The sequence below is a fragment of the Nomascus leucogenys genome, chromosome 9 (assembly GCF_006542625.1).
Source record: "Nomascus leucogenys isolate Asia chromosome 9, Asia_NLE_v1, whole genome shotgun sequence".
Taxonomy (NCBI): Eukaryota; Metazoa; Chordata; class Mammalia; order Primates; family Hylobatidae; genus Nomascus; species Nomascus leucogenys.
The window spans coordinates 54,811,700-54,829,115 of record NC_044389.1 but is presented as its reverse complement, the minus strand read 5'-3'; the positions used below and the strand labels follow the sequence as shown (position 1 = coordinate 54,829,115).

The 17,416-nt window shown below is 39.5% G+C and overlaps 1 protein-coding gene across 1 annotated transcript in view; it reads right to left on the bottom strand.

Annotated features, from left to right (window-relative positions):
* The window catches only part of NPFFR2 (neuropeptide FF receptor 2), a 117,313-nt gene extending 100,581 nt beyond the window's left edge, over positions 1–16,732 (bottom strand). Inside the window, 2 exon segments of the mRNA XM_003265723.4 lie at positions 16,429–16,703; positions 16,706–16,732. Of these exon segments, the coding sequence (XP_003265771.3) occupies positions 16,429–16,703; positions 16,706–16,732 (302 nt within the window).
* Positions 16,733–17,416: the final 684 nt, after the last annotated feature.

Sequence of the window (17,416 nt, the reverse complement as noted above, 5' to 3'; positions counted from 1 at the left end):
AAATTTCTTCTGTCAAATGCCCTAAATCATCTCTCTACCCTCTCTTTTCTCTCCACTTTCCTGGCAGCAAGCACTTTCCACCCCTTCTCTCTGTGTCTCTACCCTTTCTTTTCTCTGGACTTACCTCCTTCACTATAGGCAAACTTCCACGCTCCATTCCTCCTTCTTCTCCCTTAGCCTGTGTTCTCTAGAACATAAAACCTCTTCAACTCACACATGATCTAAAACCTAAATGCCGTAATTTCTTCTGCAATGCTGCTTAACCCCAATACAAACTCGACAATGGTTCCAAATAGCCAGAAAATGGCACTTTCGATTTTCCATCCTACAAGATCTACATAATTCTTGTTATAAAATGGCCAAATGGTCTGAGATGCCTGATGTCCAGGTATTCTTTTACACATCGGTCCCTCCCTAGTCTCTGTTCCCAATGCAACTCATCCCAAATCTTCCTTCTTTCCCCCCTGCCTGTCCCCTCAGTCCCAACCCCAAGTGTTGCCAAGTCTTTCCAATCTTCCTATTTTACAGACCCATCTGACCTCGCCCCTCCCCAACAGGCTGCTCCTCGTCAGGCGGAGCCAGGTCCCAATTCTTCCTCAGCCTCCGCTCCCCCACCCTATAATCCTTTTATCACCTCCCCTCCTCGCACTCAGTCTAGCTTACAGTTTCATTCTGCGACTAGACCTCCCCAACCTGCCCAACAATTTCCTCTTAAAGAGGTGGCTGGAGCTAAAGGCATAGTCAAGGTTAATGCTCCTTTTTCTTTATCCGACCTCTCCCAAATCAGTTAGCATTTAGGCTCTTTTTCATCAAATATGAAAAACCCCACCCAGTTCATGGCCCATTTGGCAGCAACCCTTTACAGCCCTAGACCCAGAAGGGCCAGTAAGCCATCTTCTTCTCAATATGCATTTTATCACCCAGTCAGCTCCTGACATTAAAAAAAAAAAAAAAAAAAAGCTCCAAAAATTAGATTCCAGCCCTCAAACCCCACAACAGGACTTAATTAACCTTGCCTTCAAGGTGTACAATAATAGAGTAGAGGCAGCCAAGTAGCAATGTATTTCTGAGTTGCAATTCCTTGCGTCCACTGTGAGAGAAAACCCAGCCACATCTCCAGCAAACAAGAACTTCGAAATGCCTAAGCTGCAGCAGTCAAGCATTCCTACAGGACCTTCTCCATCAGGATCTTGCTTCAAGTGCCAGAAATCTGGCCACTGTGCCAAGGAGTGCCCACAGCCCATGATTCCTCCTAAGCCTTGTCCCATCTATGTGGGACCCCACTGGAAATCGGACTGTCCAACTAACCCAGCAGCCACTCCCAGAGCCCCTGGAACTCTGGCCCAAGGCTCTCTGACTGACTCCTTCCCAGATCTTCTTGGCATAGTGGCTGAAGACTGATGCTGCCCAATTGCCTCGGAAGCTTCCTGGACCATCACAGACACTTTGGGCAACTCTTACAGTGGAGGGTAAGTCTGTCCCCTTCTTAATCAATACGGAGGCTACCCACTCCACATTACCTTCTTTTCAAGGGTCTGGTTCTCTTGCCTCCGTAACTGTTGTGGGTATTGACCGCCAGGCTTCTAAACCTCTTAAAACTCCCCAACTCTGGTGCCAACTTGGACAATATTCTTTTATGCACTCCTTTTTAGTTATCCCCACCTGCCCAGTTCCCTTATTAGGTCAAGACATTTTAACTAAATTATCTGTTTCCCTGGCTATTCCTGGGCTACAGCCACACCTCATTGCTGCCCTTTATCCCAGTTCAAAGCCTCCTTCACATAATCCCCTTGTATCTCCCCACCTTAATCCACAAGTATAGGACACCTCTACTCCCTCCTTGGTGACCAATCGTGCACCCCTTACCATCCCATTAAAGCCTAATCACCCTTACCCTGCTCAATGCCAATATCCCATCCCACAGCATGCTTTAAAAGGATTAAAGTCTGTTATCACTCACCTGTTACATCATGGCCTTTTAAAGCCTATAAACTCTCCTTACTATTCCCCCATTTTACCTGTCCCAAAACCAGACAAGCCTTACAGGTTAGTTCAGGATCTGTGCCTTATCAACCAAATTGTTTTGCCTATCCACCCCATGGTGCCAAACCCATATACTCTCCTATCCTCAATACCTCCCCCCACAACCCATTATTCTGTTCTGGATCTCAAACATGCATTCTTTACTATTCCTTTGCACTCTTCATCCCAGCCTCTCTTCGCTTTCACTTGGACTGACCCTGACACCCATCAGGCTCAGCAAATTACCTGGGCTGTATCGCCGTAAGGCTTCACAGACAGCCCCCATTACCTCAGTCAAGCCCAAATTTCTTCCTCATCTGTTACCTATCTCGGCATAATTCTCATGAAAACACACATGCTCTCCCTGCTGATCATGTCCGTCTAATCTCCCAAGCCCCAATCCCTTCTACAGAAAAACTCCTTTCTTTCCTAGGCATGGTTAGGTACTTCCACCTTTGGATACCTAGTTTTACCATACTGACTAAACCATTGCATAAACTCACAAAAGCAAACCTAGCTGACCCCACAGATCCTAAATCCTTTTGCCACTCCTTTCTGTTCCTTAAAAACAGCCCTAGAAGCTGCTCCCACACTAGATCTCCCTAACTCATCCCAATCCTTTTTCATCATACACAGCCAAAGCACAGGTCTGTGTGGTCGGAATTCTTACACAAGAGCCGGGACTGCGCCTTGTAGCCTTTTTTTTTTGAGTCAGAGTCTCACTCTGTCACCCAGGCTGGAGTGCGGTGGCGCGATCTCGGCTCACTTCACACTCTGCCTCCCAGGTTCATGCCATTCTCCTGCCTCAGCCTCCCATGTAGGTGGGACTACAGGCACCCGCCACCACGCCCAGCTAATTTTTTTGTATTTTTAGTAGAGACAGGTTTCATTGTGTTAGCCAGGATGGTCTTGATCTCCTGACCTCGTGATCCAACAGCCTTGGCCTCCCAAAGTGCTGGGATTACAGGCGTGAGCCACCACCGTGCCCAGCCCCTGTAACCTTTTTATCCAAACAACATGACCTTACTGTTTTAGCCTAGCCCTCATGTCTGTGTGCGGCAGCTGCGGCTGCCACTGTCTTAACACTTTTAGAGACCCTCAAAATCACAAACTATGCTCAACTCACTCTCTACAGTTGTCATAACTTCCAAAATCTATTTTCTTCCTCACACCTGACACATATACTTTCTGCCCCCTCCACTACCTCTCAGCAAGCCAAACTCATTGCCTTAACTCGAGCCCTCACACTTGCAAAAGGACTGCATGTCAATATTTATACTGACTCTAAATATACCTTCCATATCCTGCACAACCATGCTGTTGTATGGGCAAAAAGAGGTTTCCTCACTACACAAGAGTCCCAATCATTAATTCCTCTTTAATAAAACTCTTCTCAAGGCTGCTTAACTTCCAAAGGAAGCTGGAGTCATTCACTGAAAGGGCCGTCAAAAGGTGTCAGATCCCATCACTTAGGGCAATGCATATGCTGATAAGGTAGCTAAAAAAGCAGCTAGCATTCCAACTTCTGTCCCTCATGGCCAGTTTTTCTCCTTCTCATCGGTCACTCCCACCTACTCCCCCACTGATCCACCTATGAATCTCTTCCCACACAAGGCAAATGGTTCTTAGACCAAGGAAAATATCTCCTTCCAGCCTTACAGGCCCATTCTATTTTGTCATCATTTCATAACCTCTTCCATGTAGATTACAGGCCATTAGCCCACCCCTTAGAACCTCTCATTTCCTACCCTCAAGGAAATAACTTCTCAGTGTTCCATCTGCTATTCTACTATTCCTCAGGGATTGTTCAGGCCCCCTCCCTTCCCTACACATCAAGCTTAGGGATTTGCCCCTGCCCAGGACTGGCAAATTGACTTTACTCACATGCCCCAAGTCAGGAAACTAAAATACCTCTTGGTCTGGGTAGACACTTTCACTGGATGGGTAGAGGCTTTTACCACAGGGTCCGAGAAGGCCACTGCAGTCATTTCTTCCCATCTGTCGGACATAATTCCTCGTTTTGGCCTTCCCACCTCCATACAGTCTGATAATGGGCCAGCCTTTACTAGTCAAATCACCCAAGCAGTTTCTCAGGCTCTTAGTATTCAGTGGAATCTTCATACTCCTTACCATCTTCAATCTTCAGGAAAGGTAAAACAGACTAATGGTCTTTTAAAAACACACCTCACCAAGCTCAGCCTCCAACTTAAAAAGGACTGGACAATACTTTTACCACTTGCCCTTCTCAGAATCCAGGCCTGTCCTCAGGATGCTACAGGTTACAGCCCATTTGAGCTCCTGTATGGACAGTCCTTTTTATTAGGCCCCAGTCTCATTCCAGACACCAGCCCAACTTGAACTGCACCCCAAAAACTTGGATAGAGCCCCAAAACTCACCAACCAAGCAAGTAATTACGCTGAACCCCCTTGGGGACTCTCTAATTGGATGTCCTGGGTCTTTCTAATTCTTAGTCCTTTAATACCTGTTTTTCTCCTTCTCTTATTTGGACCTCGTGGCTTCCATTTAGTTTCTCAATTCATACAAAACTGCATCCAGGCCATCACCAATCATTTTATATGACAAATGCTCCTTTTAACAACCCCACAATGTCACCTCTTACCACAAAATCTTCCTTCAGCTTAATCTCTCCCACTCTAGGTTCCCATGCTGCCCTTAATCTCGCTCGAAGCAGCCCTGAGAAACATCACCCATTATTTCTCCATACCATCCCCCAAAATTTTTGCCACCCCAACACTTTACCACTATTTCATTTTATTTTTCTTATTAATATAAGAAGACAGGAATGTCAGGCCTCTGGGCCCAAGCCTGCACATATACATTCAGATGGCCCGAAGTAACTGCAGAATGACAAAAGAAGTGAAAATGGCCAGTTCCTGCCTTAACTGATGACATTATCTTGTGAAATTTCTTCTCCTGGCTCAGAAGTTACCCCACTGAGCACCTTGTGACTCCCACCCCTGCCCACCAGAGAACAACTCCTTTGACTGTAATTTTCCACTGCCCACCCAAATCCTATAAAATGGCCCCACCCCTATCTCCCTTTGCTGACTCTCTTTTTGTACTCAGCCCTCCTGCACCCAGGTGATGAAAAAGCTTTATTGCTCATACAAAGCCTGTTTGGTGGTCTCTTCACACGGACGTGCATGAAATGGGTAATTTAAAAAGGAAAGAGGTTTAATTGACTCACAGTTCTGCAGGGCTGGGGAGGCCTCAGAAAACTTAACAAACATGGGAGAAGGGGAAGCAAACGCCCTTTTACACATGGCGGCAGCAAGAAGTGCCAAGCAAAAGGGGGAAAAGCCCCTTATAAAGCTATCCATCAGATCTCATGAGAACTCACTATCACAAGAACAGCATGGACACATGGGGTTATGAGAACTATAATTCAAAATGACATTTGGGTGGGGGACACAACCAAGTCATATTATTGGCCATAGCAAAGAATTTATAAACCTCAAAAGCAATTGCAACAAAAATAAAAATTGACAAATGAGACTCTAGTTAAGCTAAAGAGCTTCTGCACAGCAAAGGAAACTCTCAACGAAGTAAACAGACAACCTACAAAGTGGGAGAAAATATTTGCAAACTATGCCTCCAACAAAGGCCTAATATCCACAATCTATAAGGAGCTTAAACAAATCAAGAAAAAAAAAAACTCCATTAAAAAGTGAGCATAGGACATGAGTAGACGCTTGTTAAGAGAGACAAGCAGTCAACAAACATGAAAAAATGCTCAACACCACTAAACATCAGAGAAATGCAAACCAAACCACAGTGAGATATTATCTCACACCAAATAGAATGGCTATTACTAAAAAGTCTAAAAAGAACAGATACTGATGAGGTTGTGGAGAAAAAGGAATGCTTATATACTGTTGGTGGGAGGGTAAATTAGTTCAGCTACTGTGGAAAACAGTTTGGAGATCTCTTAAAGAACTAAGAATAGAACTACCATTCGAACCAGCAATCCCATTACTTGGTATATACCCAAAGGAAAATAAATCATTCTACCAAGAAGACACTTGCACTCATATATTCATTGCAGCACTATTCACAATAATAAAGACATGAAATCAACTCAGGTGTTCATCAACAGTGGTTTGGATTTTAAAAATGTGATACATATACACAATGTAATACTATGCAATTATAAAAAAGAACAGCATCATGTACTTTGCAGCAACATGGATACAGCTGGAGGCCATTATCCTAAGCAAATAAATGCAGAAACAGAAAACTAAATACCATGTTCTCACTTATCAGAGGGAGCTCATCATTGGAAGCACATGGATATAAAGATGGGAACAATAGACACTAAGGAATACGAGAAGGGGAAGGGAGGAAGGGAGCAAGGGTTGAAAAATTACGTATTGGATACTTTGCTCACTACCTGAGTAATGGGTTCAACTGTACCCAAACCTCAGCATCACACAATATACCTTTGTAACAAACCAGCACATGTACCCCCTGAATATAAAATAAGTTAAAAAATTTTTAAAAGTAGCCATTCTTAATATTAGCAATAGCACCTAGAAATTAAAATGAATATATATAAATATATATATATTTTTTACAGCAGTGACTGAAATGTAGCATATATACAAATAAATTTAACAGGAAAAAGATGGAATATAAAATGACATAAAAAATAAAACCCTATTGAAAGATTTTAAAATTTCTTTAAAACTGAACAACATGCCTAATTTTTGGAAAAGAAATTTTAATAATTTATAGGTCATCTCCCTAAATTAACATATGCATTTAATATAATATCATTTAAAATATATATAGACAAACCGTTCGGTAAAAATATTTGCAAAGCAGTGACAGGATTTGTTTTGGAATATTATTTTTAAAAGTTCAGAGGGAAGAAAATGTGCCCAAGAAAAGCTAAGAACATTTGTGAAGAAAAACAGTAAGGAGATATGCTTTTTAGGATATCAGAAAAATAATCTATGGCAAATATAATCAAAGCAATTTGATGTTGCCATAGAAATGGAGAAATTGGTCAGTGAAACAGAATCAAGGATACAAATATAGATCACATTATATATGAGATTTAAAATATGACAAAAGTGGGTTTTCAATTCGAAGGGGAAGAATGAAATATTTAGTAAGCTGTTTGGAAGAAGTGAAAGTTGGCTCACTGTTTTTGGCATGTGTTTTAAAACTCCACTTGAATTAAAAACACATGCTAAAATTTTTAAACATAAAAGTCCTTCAGTAAAATCTAGAAGACTGCATGTCTAATGCAGCAATGAGAAAAATCATATTAATCAACACTGGAATCCAAAATGTATACAATAAAAATTAAATATATTGTCTATACAAATATTTTAAATGTGCACAATAAAGTTGTGAGCAAAGGCAGCAGACAATATGGAAAACATTTACTACCTATGATAAGCATTAATAATTACAATATTCAAAGAACATATAAATTGAGAAAAAGACTAATATCTCAGTAAAATGGGCAAGAATATTAATAAATGATTTACATAAGAAGTCCAAACATCTGAAGAATATAAAAATATAGTTAACTTCACAAGTAGTTAAGAAATTCAAATTAATTTGACAACTAATAACATAAACAGTTACAACACCTATTGCCAAAAGAATGTGAGTAAAGAACAGTGTCTTAATCTTCTAGTAAAAATGTAAATATCTGTAGTACTTAGAAAGCAATAAGGCAACATACATTAAAATTGAAAAATAGCTTTGCTCTTTAAACCTGGAGATAAAGTAGTTTTTAAATAACTACTTTTATTGTAGCCTTGTTTTGTGACAAAACCCAACAAAATAGAAACCTCTGGAAACAAAGTGAATGTTTATCAAGAAGGGAATGGTTGAGTTTGTTTCTTATTATCCATGTCGTAGTATATTATATACAGCCATTTAGAATTGAATTTTATCTGTAACAATTGACACGGAGGGCTTTCCACAAGGTCATCATGAGTAAGAAAACAAGATGTATATATTTTTTAAATGAGGACAAAAAGATTGATTTGAATGTGTATATATGTGAATGGCTATAAGAGCAGAGAGAAAAATCTAACATAATAGAGCCCAGTTAAGATTGGTTACCTGTAATATGGAAGCAGAAGAGAAGTGGTGGGCAGAGGCATTTAAGAAAGGAAATTGGCGGGCGCGGTGGCTCACGCCTATAATCCCAGCACTTTGGGAGGCTGAGGCGGGCGGATCACGAGGTCAGGAGATCGACACCATAGTGGCTAACAGGGTGAAACCCCGTCTCTACTAAAAATACAAAAAAGTTAGCCAGGCGTGGAGGCGGGCGCCTGTAGTCCCAGCTACTAGGGAGGCTGAGGCAGGAGAATGGCCTGAACCCAGCAGGCGGAGCTTGCAGTGAGCCGAGATCATACCACTGCACTCCAGTCTGGGCGACAGAGCGAGACTCCGTCTCAAAAAAAAAGAAAAAAAAAAAAATTAGCCGGTCGCCATGGCAGGTGCCTGTAGTCCCAGCTACTCGGCAGGCTGAGGCAGGAGAATGGCTTGAACCCGGGAGGCGGAGCTTGCAGTGAGCCCAGATGGGGCCACTGCACTCCAGCCTCGGCGACAGAGCGAGACTTCATCTCAAAAAAAAAAAAAAAAAAAAGGAAATTTAAAAATTAAGAATTGAAAAATAACATTATGATATAATTTAGTTTAGGCACTTATACAAACTTATATCTCTATATGTGTATATTTTAAAAATATATTTTAAACATGAAAAATCATGCCGATGAAAATAGTGGAATGGGTAATGTAACTTTAATAAAAAGTAAATGTGCTACTTTTTATTTTCGTTTTTCCTAGTACTCAGATCCAGATTATTCTTTGAAATCAACATATGCAGATACTATGGAGCCTGAATGTATATTAAAATGGTGCAATGATAGCTTTTTCAAAATTTTTTTCCATATTAAAGGAAAAAAATATATACTGATTGGTGTTTTAGCTAAGGTAGGATCAACAGAAAGGAATTAAAAACAGGAATGAGGCATGGGACCAACCTAAGGTTGAAGTTTTGGCAACTTGTGTGGACATATAAAAAGATGCAGGAGAATCTAATAGTGAAATGGAAGTAAAATTTTCACAGAACAAATATTTGCTGAGTATTTATTATGTGCTAGACTCTGTTCTAGTCACTAAGGCCAGCAATAAATATGAAAGCATAGTGTACATCTCATGGAGCTTATACTTCATTTTGGGGAATAAAATCATGCCAATAATTCATTTATAAGCCATCTCAGATTTTACATATATAGATAATTACATCATATGCAAATAATGAAATTTAGTTTCTCCCATGCCAATTCTCATTCTTCTTACTCGTTATCCTTGTCTTATTGCATTGATTACAAACTCCTATAAAATTCTTGCATAGCTCCCTACTTTAATGGAGATTTTGTAAGGTTTCACCATTAATAGTATTTGCTACAGGTTTAGATACACTTTGATAAGTGGACAAGTACCTTCCTTTTCCCAGTTTGTGAAAAGTTTTCATTACAAATGGGTGCTGCATTTATTGCATGAGTTTTCTGAATCTACCGAATCAATCATAAACTTTTTCTCTTTTAATCTGTTAACATAGTAATATATTAAGATTAACAAAATTTTTAATATTAAGTCACCCTTGAAATCCTAGAATACACATTATTTGACCATGATGCATTTTTAATATTTTGCTGAATCTAGTTAGCTAATGTGTTACTTAGTATCTTTACATCTATATTAAGTAATACTGGTCTAAAGAATTTCTTTTAAGCACTAAACTTTTCTGGTTTTGGTACCATAATAATAAGAAGAAAAGAATAGCTAACAAGTATTTTGCACTTACTATGTGTCAGTCAGTGCTCTTAGCATATCTCTTTTGTTTTTGCCATTTAATCATCACAGTTCTATGTGGTAGGTACTCTGGTCATTATCCCAATTAAGCCAGTGAGAGTGCTAAGTATTTACCTAAGAATATAGTTAGTAAGTGTCTGACCAGGAACACATTTTCTGTTCTCTAGAAAAATTTAAAAGTTAATAGTTATGTATTCCCTGATAGTTTGATAAAAGCATGTCAATAACTAGGACTCCTGCTTTTTTTCCCAACTGATTGCATTTCCCTAATGCATGTAAGTGTATTCAGTTTTAAAATATCTTCCTGGATCCATTTTAATAAGGTTTAATTCTCTAGGAAATATTCCATTAAATCTATATTTTTATATTAAATACTATAAATACCTAATTTACTATTCAATAATTTAATATGAAAATGTAGACTATTTTTGGTTTTTTCTTGATTAATGCTGTTAGAGGTTTGTGTAAGTTTTTTTTATCTTTTCTAAAAATAAACTTTATTCTATGCTGAAAAAAAAAAAGTGAACACATAAATGAGATAGTCTCAACTAGCAAGTGGGCTTTGACACATACTAGACAATACTGTGATGACCAGTAGTGTGGAGAGGCGTTCCAGACCCGAGATGAAAGGACTTAAAGAACCCCTCCCGTGCAGCTCTAAGACGCATGATTCCCAGGCAGGGAGAGCATCAGGTGCAAAAGCTGTAATTGAGAATGAGCTTGGCATGTTCAAGGCTCAAGGGTGTCAAAGGAGGAAAAAAGAGATGAGAGCTGATGATAGGGACAGTGAGAAACTGTAAGGCTTTGGATACTGTAGAATCTTCAAGCTGGGCACTAATTCTGTAGGTAAACATGAATTAGAAAAAGTTACTAAAACCTAGATAATCAAAATATCAAGAAAAGCAAGCTCAGGATATTGGCCAAGTTCATGCTGGTCTTTGATACTTCCGTGTTAAGGGAAGCACAGGGCCACTAGTTTTGAAAGAAGCATCACAGAAATTACTTAATGTAGTTTTTCCAGCTGAAAAAAGAGCAGGAACAAAGGGAACTCCCTGAAACAGGGAAGATTTTAGCCAAAGGCTTCTAAGTCTTAAGTAACACTGATATAAATGTTATAAATGGCTACCCAAGGACAAAAACAAACAAACAAAACACTTTGCACACCTGTGGAGGATGGGCTGTTCCAGACAGAAGAGGAGATCATGAATAAGGACAAAAGGAAACACAAGGCTATAAACTCTGCTGAGAGAGTTGTCTATTATAAATGAGATGCAGCATCCTTATAAAGAGTGGAAGATGCGATCCTAGAAAGACCCATATTCAGTTTATTATCAGTGTGCCAAGAATGCAAGGACAGGGAGCAAAATGAGAAGGAATATTTAAAGACTTTAAATGAGGTCCTCTTTTTTTTTTTTTTTTTTCAAACAAGATCTTGCTCTGTTGCCCAAGCTGGAGTGCAGTGACACAATCATGGCTCACTGCAACCTCAACCTCCAGGGGTCAAGCGATCCTCCCACCTTAACCTTCACCTCTCGAGTGGCTGGAACTACAGGTATGTGCCACTATGACCAGCTAGTTTTTTTTTTTTTTTTTAATTTGTAGGCACAGTATCTCACTATGTTGCCTAGGCTGGTCTCAAACTGGGCTCAAGCAATCCTCCTGCCTCTGCCTCTCAAAGTGCTGGAACTACAGGCATGAGTTACCACACCTGGCCTAAATGAGGTATTTTAAAGATTTTAAATGAGACTCCATACTTTAAGGGAAAGTAGGGAATTTAAGAGAAATCCTGAGCACTGCAAGTATCACCTCTTTAAATGTTTACATTTAGCAAGGAGACAGGGTGTTTGAGATGGCACTCTTGGTATAAGATAAAGCAGTTTTTATAAGTCACAAACTTTCCCAAGATATGAGAATCATAAGGTCATGTGCAAGCGCTTAATCTGAAATTTGTCCTTATTTCCTTGCATGTTTGCAGGTGGTAAATTCTAATATATACAACTATTTGATTTAACTCACATTCTGGTGAGGCTAAATTAAAGAAATGTTTATCCTCTCGTTATAATTTTTCTAAATACCTCCTGTCCAAGACAGCACTTAAGATTCTTCAGATTAGTCTATGGCTGAAAAATGGCATTGTGGATTGGGACAAATTTGTTTCATTATGGGAAATCATGAAAATAATTTTGAGAATCATATATATATACTATATATTTAAATGTATATATATATATACATATGCACATACCACCCAAACCCAACTCCAGCCCACTAATCTGTGGTGGGACATTTGAAAGTTTCACAAATAACTGTGATGCTTCTTACTTCCACTTAGAAAAATCTTCATGAGGACTATAATATTTATCTCTTCCTAGGTACATAGCTTTCATGTGCAAAGGATGAGTATATATAGAAATTGGTACTTTGATTATAAGCTGTTGTTACTACATACTTGGGAGCCCTGCAATGTAGAATTTAAGCATGTAGACTGGGAGACCACATGAGTTCATTATCCTGGTTCCTCAACCTAGTAAACATGTTTACTTTGGCAAGTTATTTCTAAGCCTCAGTTTCTTTATCCACCGAAAAGGGATTTTGAGCATACTGAATTTCTAAAATCATGAGGATTAAATGAGATAACGTGTATGGTTACAGCTCACTCAAGTTTAGATATTTTGATCTCATTTGGCTTTGGGAAATTATTGATGCTTTCTAAATTTTGTGGGAATTCAACCAGAACTGTAATATTCTAATATGTTTGGTAAACCCTCCAGAGTTCTGAAAATATGGATCAACTGAGACTTGTTTGAGGGACTAGAAAAAGGCACATCCGTTCTAATGGCAGGTTCTTTAGTCTTCGACTGCCACATGGAACCCAGACTCCACGCAGACACCTAAATAAGACTCTTACAATAGCCCAAGAAGATAAAAAGTAAGAAATATACTTTCATAATATTTGAAAACTTTAAATTCTAAATGGAAATACAGCTGAAAGAGAACCAATTTTTTGGCATTTCAGGAGTTATTTTGTTTGTTTGTGTTTTCCTTCCTTTTTCTAATTACTGGTGTGGCGTGATTTGGATTGTGCAATTATTCTGATGGTCATTATACAACCTAGCTGTTATGCTTAGCTGTAATAGAATCAAGCCTAGTTTGACATGGAAACCAGAACAGGACATGTCTTTTCAGTCATGTGTGGCATTAAATTTAATATTTATGCTGTCCTGACTCACTTTGACTTTTTTGCGGGGCACTAAACTATGGAAAGATATCAAGGAGGCATTCATACTATGCTTGAGGTTCTGGCCCTCTCTTTTCCTGGTCTCTGGTGCATACTATAGAAACTATATTGGGAAATGCCTACCTGCAGATGCAGGATAGACTCCTCTGCTTTTAGCTCATTTCTTCCCCTGCCACAGGCAGAAATCCCTTTAGATTTTTCAGAGATGGGTGCCTTAAAAACATTCTTGTGCATCCCCTATGTACCAGACACTGTATCCAGCACGATAGATCATTCTATTAATTTCTTCTATTAGGCCATTTTATAGAGGAGGTGTTGATGTCATAGAATTCAGGGCCTTGCCTAAGGGCAGAAGCTCTCGAATGGCAAAGTAAGGATATCTGGGCTTTCTCACCCTGTATCCTCTGCCTTCTACCATAGAAACAGAGAAATCTAGAGGGATGAAAGGATTTTAGAAATCAAATTATAATTCATCCTTTTACGTTTGAGGAATCTTAGACATAGAGAAGTTAAATGATTCGCCTGAGGCACAGAGCCAGTTAGAAGTCTGACTGGGAAGAAACCTAATTTCTTTACTTTTAGAAGTCTTGTATTTGAAAACTCCACAAAGCAAGGATACGAGACCCGTTCTAAACAGCTGTCTGCTGTAGTGACCATTGCATCTTTTTGTATAGGCAGTATATTTCCATTTCCTTCTAGTTTAATGGAGTGAAGGTCTCCCTGGACCCTTAATGTTCAGTTTCAAGGCAATTGGAAAATTCATTTAAGAACCAATTTATCCACAAAGCTAGAACTTAAAATCAAAGGGAAACAGAGAGGAAAGGAAAATCAGCTGTTAACATCAGGTTAATGGTAAGCATAAAATTCATACGTTTAAGGGAACAATTTGTTAAGATTATTAAAATACTATATAAATATTGATATAGTTTGGCCATGTCCCCACCCAAATCTCATCTTGAATTGTAGTTCTTATAATCCCCACGTGTCGCTGGGAGGGACCTGGTGGGAGGTAATTGAATCATGAGGGCAGTTACCGCCATGTTATTCTCATGATAGTGAGTGAGTTCTCATGAGATCTGATGGTTTTATAGGGGGCTTTTCCCCTTTTTGCTTGGCATTTCTCCTTCGTGCCATCACGTGAAAAAGAACGTGTTTGCTTCCCCTTCTGCCATGATTGTAAGTTTCCTGAGGCCTCCTCAGCCCTGCAGAACTTTGAGTCAATTAAATCTTTTTCCTTTATAAATTACCCAGTCTCAGGGAGTCCTTTATAGCAGCATGAGAATAGACTAATCCAGATATGTTTTAGGAATGTGAGATTATATTTATTCCATTTTCTTTGAATGTGCTTGACAGTATTGAAGTATTTAGCTAAAATCAATGTCCTTTTTTCCATAATAAAGAGGGTAGTATTTTACAAAATTACTATTTTTAAGTATCTGAAGTTTCAAGGCATGAAGTTGTCCTTATTTTGTGTTCCATATTACAGCTGGAAATCCATTTTAATGCAATACAATGAAAAGGTTTATAAATATTTATCACAGAGGCATTTGCATGGAATTCTCATAAAAAATCACTCACACACACACATGCACACACACACACACACACACACAGAGCCGAAGAACAACTACAATAAATAAACTGATATTTCTGGAAGAAATCATTCATTGGTTTATAGTGAATTCATATTTATTCAACCTATAGTCTTTGACATCTGTAAAAGAGAGCATTGGTGAGCTGTATGATTTATAGGAACTATGGGATAAAATAATCATACAAATAAAACAATGAATTTCTAATATATAATTTTAGATACTTTGTAATGTGTTCACAAAATGCACTAAGAATAAAACTGCCAGATAAAACAGACAAATAGATAGATGAAGCAAAAATAAGCTTAAGCCTCAAATGCTCTGAAGTTTTCTAAGACATGAAGAAATCATGGCTAGTAGAAAGATCTTATTGGGGTGTATGGATTTTGGAAAAACACATATTGAGAAAAAGAATAGGATAATGGTATATGAGTAACATGTTATTTTCAAGCAATAAAAGAAAGCACTTTTTTATTATTACTATAGCCAGTCTTTAATATTAATATGTGCCTTTAAATATAGTGCAGTAAGTACTGTTACTGCACTATATTGCATCACTGTTTTATTAAATGATCAACCTATAGAAGTTTTTAACAGATGAAAGACTCTAATTGAACTCTGCATACAATTGCCATTCTGTTGATGATAATGGCACTGTTTTTGAGCATGTTATAGCCATTTTGCAAATTCATCCATAACTTAGATTCATCATTATTATGATAATTTTACTCAATTTATTATGGTTTAATTAGAAATCTAGATGGAAACAAAAATATGTCCTTCAAAGTTTACAAACCATTGATTTTTTCGATCCTTCCTCTCATTAGTTGTTCCCACTTGAAAGTTATTTGGATGTGAATGGAATTATAAATTTAAATATACGTTTAAAACAACTTTGAATATTTGGATTAAAAAATGAAACCAGCATCTTTGTATAATTAATGTTATCATTAAGAATTTTTTAAAAATCAATAAATATTTCAAATATCTACAGTCTAGCTGAGGGGAAATGGGAGATGAACAAACGTATTTTTGGTTTTTAGTTAGTAGGTCTGTCTTTAACTAGAACGACAGCTTGAAGATCATTTTCCTCTCCTCCAGACCCTAAATTTGACCTAGGGCGGCACTGATGGAAAATGCCTGATGGTTTGACAGAAGAACTAAAATGGTATTGTCTGGAAACCCTATCTCACTCCCAGAAGGGGATAAAACCTCTCCAAACGCCTTCAATAAGGACTCTGGTGTCCTGCACGCAGCTCAGAAACCTCATTTCTGCTTTTCTAGCAAGTGGAAATGCACAGGATGAAGCCTCAGATACACAAAGACCATTGCTCAGAAGCATGATGGATAAAAACAGTTTAGAAACTGGCTAGCTTCAGACCCGCTAAGGAAATTCAACAAAGTTACAATAACACAGCCCCGGAGAGGGTTTGGGGGGAACTTTAAGGTTAAGAAAGCGCCCCACATCCCTTGACCACCGATGTGGCCCAGGAAGCTCTGCAAGCCTGGGGCCACAGCCATCTGTGGTGCAGACATCCAGGGCAGAGAAGCCCCCCAGTGTTGGGCCGGTGACCAAACGGGTGCCGGTATAATTAGGAAGGGATTTGAAAAATCCAAGGTGTCAGACCCCAATCGCTAATATGTATCATCAAGGCAAGGGTTGGCGCCCTCAAGCGGGGGCCCCCAGCCAAACTGGCCCATGCTGTTACCTCTCCGGGCGAGCCCTGTCGGCGGCGGGAACCAGAATCCACCAAGCCGGTCTGCAGCAACAGGCTCTGTCCCTGCTCCGGCTCCAGCTACTTTTCGCAGTCTGGCGGCTCAATCCCAGCCGACGTCTGTCCCCCACAGGCTCCCTGCTCCACTCCAGGCTTCCGCTCCAGGCTGCCCCGCCGCGCTGCCGGGCGCTGAGTGCTCTGCGCTCCCTCCCCGCCTCTTTGTCCCCTTCAGATGAGACGTCACTCTTCAGGAGGCACCAGCTAGCCTAGCCGCTGGGATTCCGAAGAAGCTATTCATATCCCGCTAAGGGGCACCCAGGTGCATTCCTGTGAAACTCAGAATCTGAGTGCAGCAAAGAAAAGGAAGCATCAGTATGACTAGCAACATCGCCATTACTTGGCTCCAGATCCTGGGCAAGTGATTTAGCCTCTCCGTGCCTCAGTTTCCTCGTTTGTAAAATAGAGATGATGATGATATTAATCAGTAGGTAATCTGAGAATTATTTGTCTAAGTGCAAAAGTGCCTGGAATGGTCCTGGTACATATTAATCATTACACTAAATATGAGCTATCATCATCTTTAAGGTTCTAATGGGACTGAGAGGTTCATTGCATATTGCAAACCCTCTCTCTGTCTGAAGCAGACCCTATTTTTTGAGCCTTTGCAAAGATCTTTTAGGTTGCAAGCAAACCCCTCTGAAGTTCTGGAAATACATTCACAGCATAATCAGAAATGGAAGGGGGAGAACCCTGGGGAAACTCGCAATGATCCTAACAGGACTTTCTGCCCAGTTGGGTCTTGCTAATAGAGAGATCATGACTACACTTTAATGGATTAACTTAGAGATTTATACAGTTACTGAGAAGGGGATAATTAAAGGTGCTGTAAGCATGAGAAACCTGTGAGGAGCTTTTTGGACCTAATCCTCACAAGAGTACGCTAGGTTTGTGAAGAGTTAGTATATAATTATTTCCAATCCAC